This window comes from Fulmarus glacialis, unplaced genomic scaffold (genome assembly GCF_000690835.1).
Source record: "Fulmarus glacialis isolate BGI_N327 unplaced genomic scaffold, ASM69083v1 scaffold20148, whole genome shotgun sequence".
Lineage (NCBI taxonomy): Eukaryota > Metazoa > Chordata > Aves > Procellariiformes > Procellariidae > Fulmarus > Fulmarus glacialis.
Window position 1 is genome coordinate 1,670 of NW_009226564.1, and position 655 is coordinate 2,324.

A 655-nucleotide genomic window follows, 5' to 3' on the forward strand; every position below is an offset into this window, starting at 1 on the left:
GGCCGGGCCCTGCGGTCCCTCAGGGAGCGGCTGCTCACTGTCCCCCCATCTCCAGGCCAATGGTGGCGTGTGCTTCCTGCGCTATGACGACACCAACCCCGAGAAGGAGGAGGAGAAGTACTTCACGGCCATCCGGGAGATGGTGGAGTGGCTGGGTACGGCTCGGGCTGGGGAGCGCAGGATCAGGCCAGGCGCTGCTGGGGACATCAAGGCGTGAAGGTCCTGCTGCCGGGCCCTGGGGGTGCCTCCAACCTGCACTGTTTCCCCCGTCCCCACAGGCTACCAGCCCTATGCAGTGACCCACGCGTCAGATTACTTTGACCAGCTCTACACCTGGGCCCTGGAGCTGATCCGCAGGTGAGCGTGTTGGGGCAGTATGGATGCGCCGGAGCGGTGTGGATGTCCTGTGCTGCGGCCGGGGCTCCCCCTCGCCCAAGGGATGGGCCACTCGCGTCTGGTGACGGTGTTTCCCCTCCATAGGGGCCAGGCATATGTCTGCCATCAGAAGGTCGAGGAGATCAAGGGCCACAACCCGCCGCCCTCACCATGGCGGGACCGGCCCGTGGAGGAGTCGCTCCTGCTCTTCGAGGTACTCCTGGCTGGGGGAGGGCGCTGCGTGCCCGTGGGGTCCGGGTCCGTGGCTCAGCCAACAGCT

The 655-nt window shown here is 66.9% G+C and overlaps 1 protein-coding gene across 1 annotated transcript in view; it reads left to right on the plus strand.

The window, feature by feature from the left end:
• The window catches only part of QARS (glutaminyl-tRNA synthetase), a gene marked incomplete at both ends in the record, with an annotated part of 4,752 nt that overhangs the window by 1,656 nt on the left and 2,441 nt on the right, over positions 1-655 (plus strand). The window contains 3 exon segments of the mRNA XM_009582855.1: positions 56-155; positions 279-357; positions 481-650. Of these exon segments, the coding sequence (XP_009581150.1) occupies positions 56-155; positions 279-357; positions 481-650 (349 nt within the window).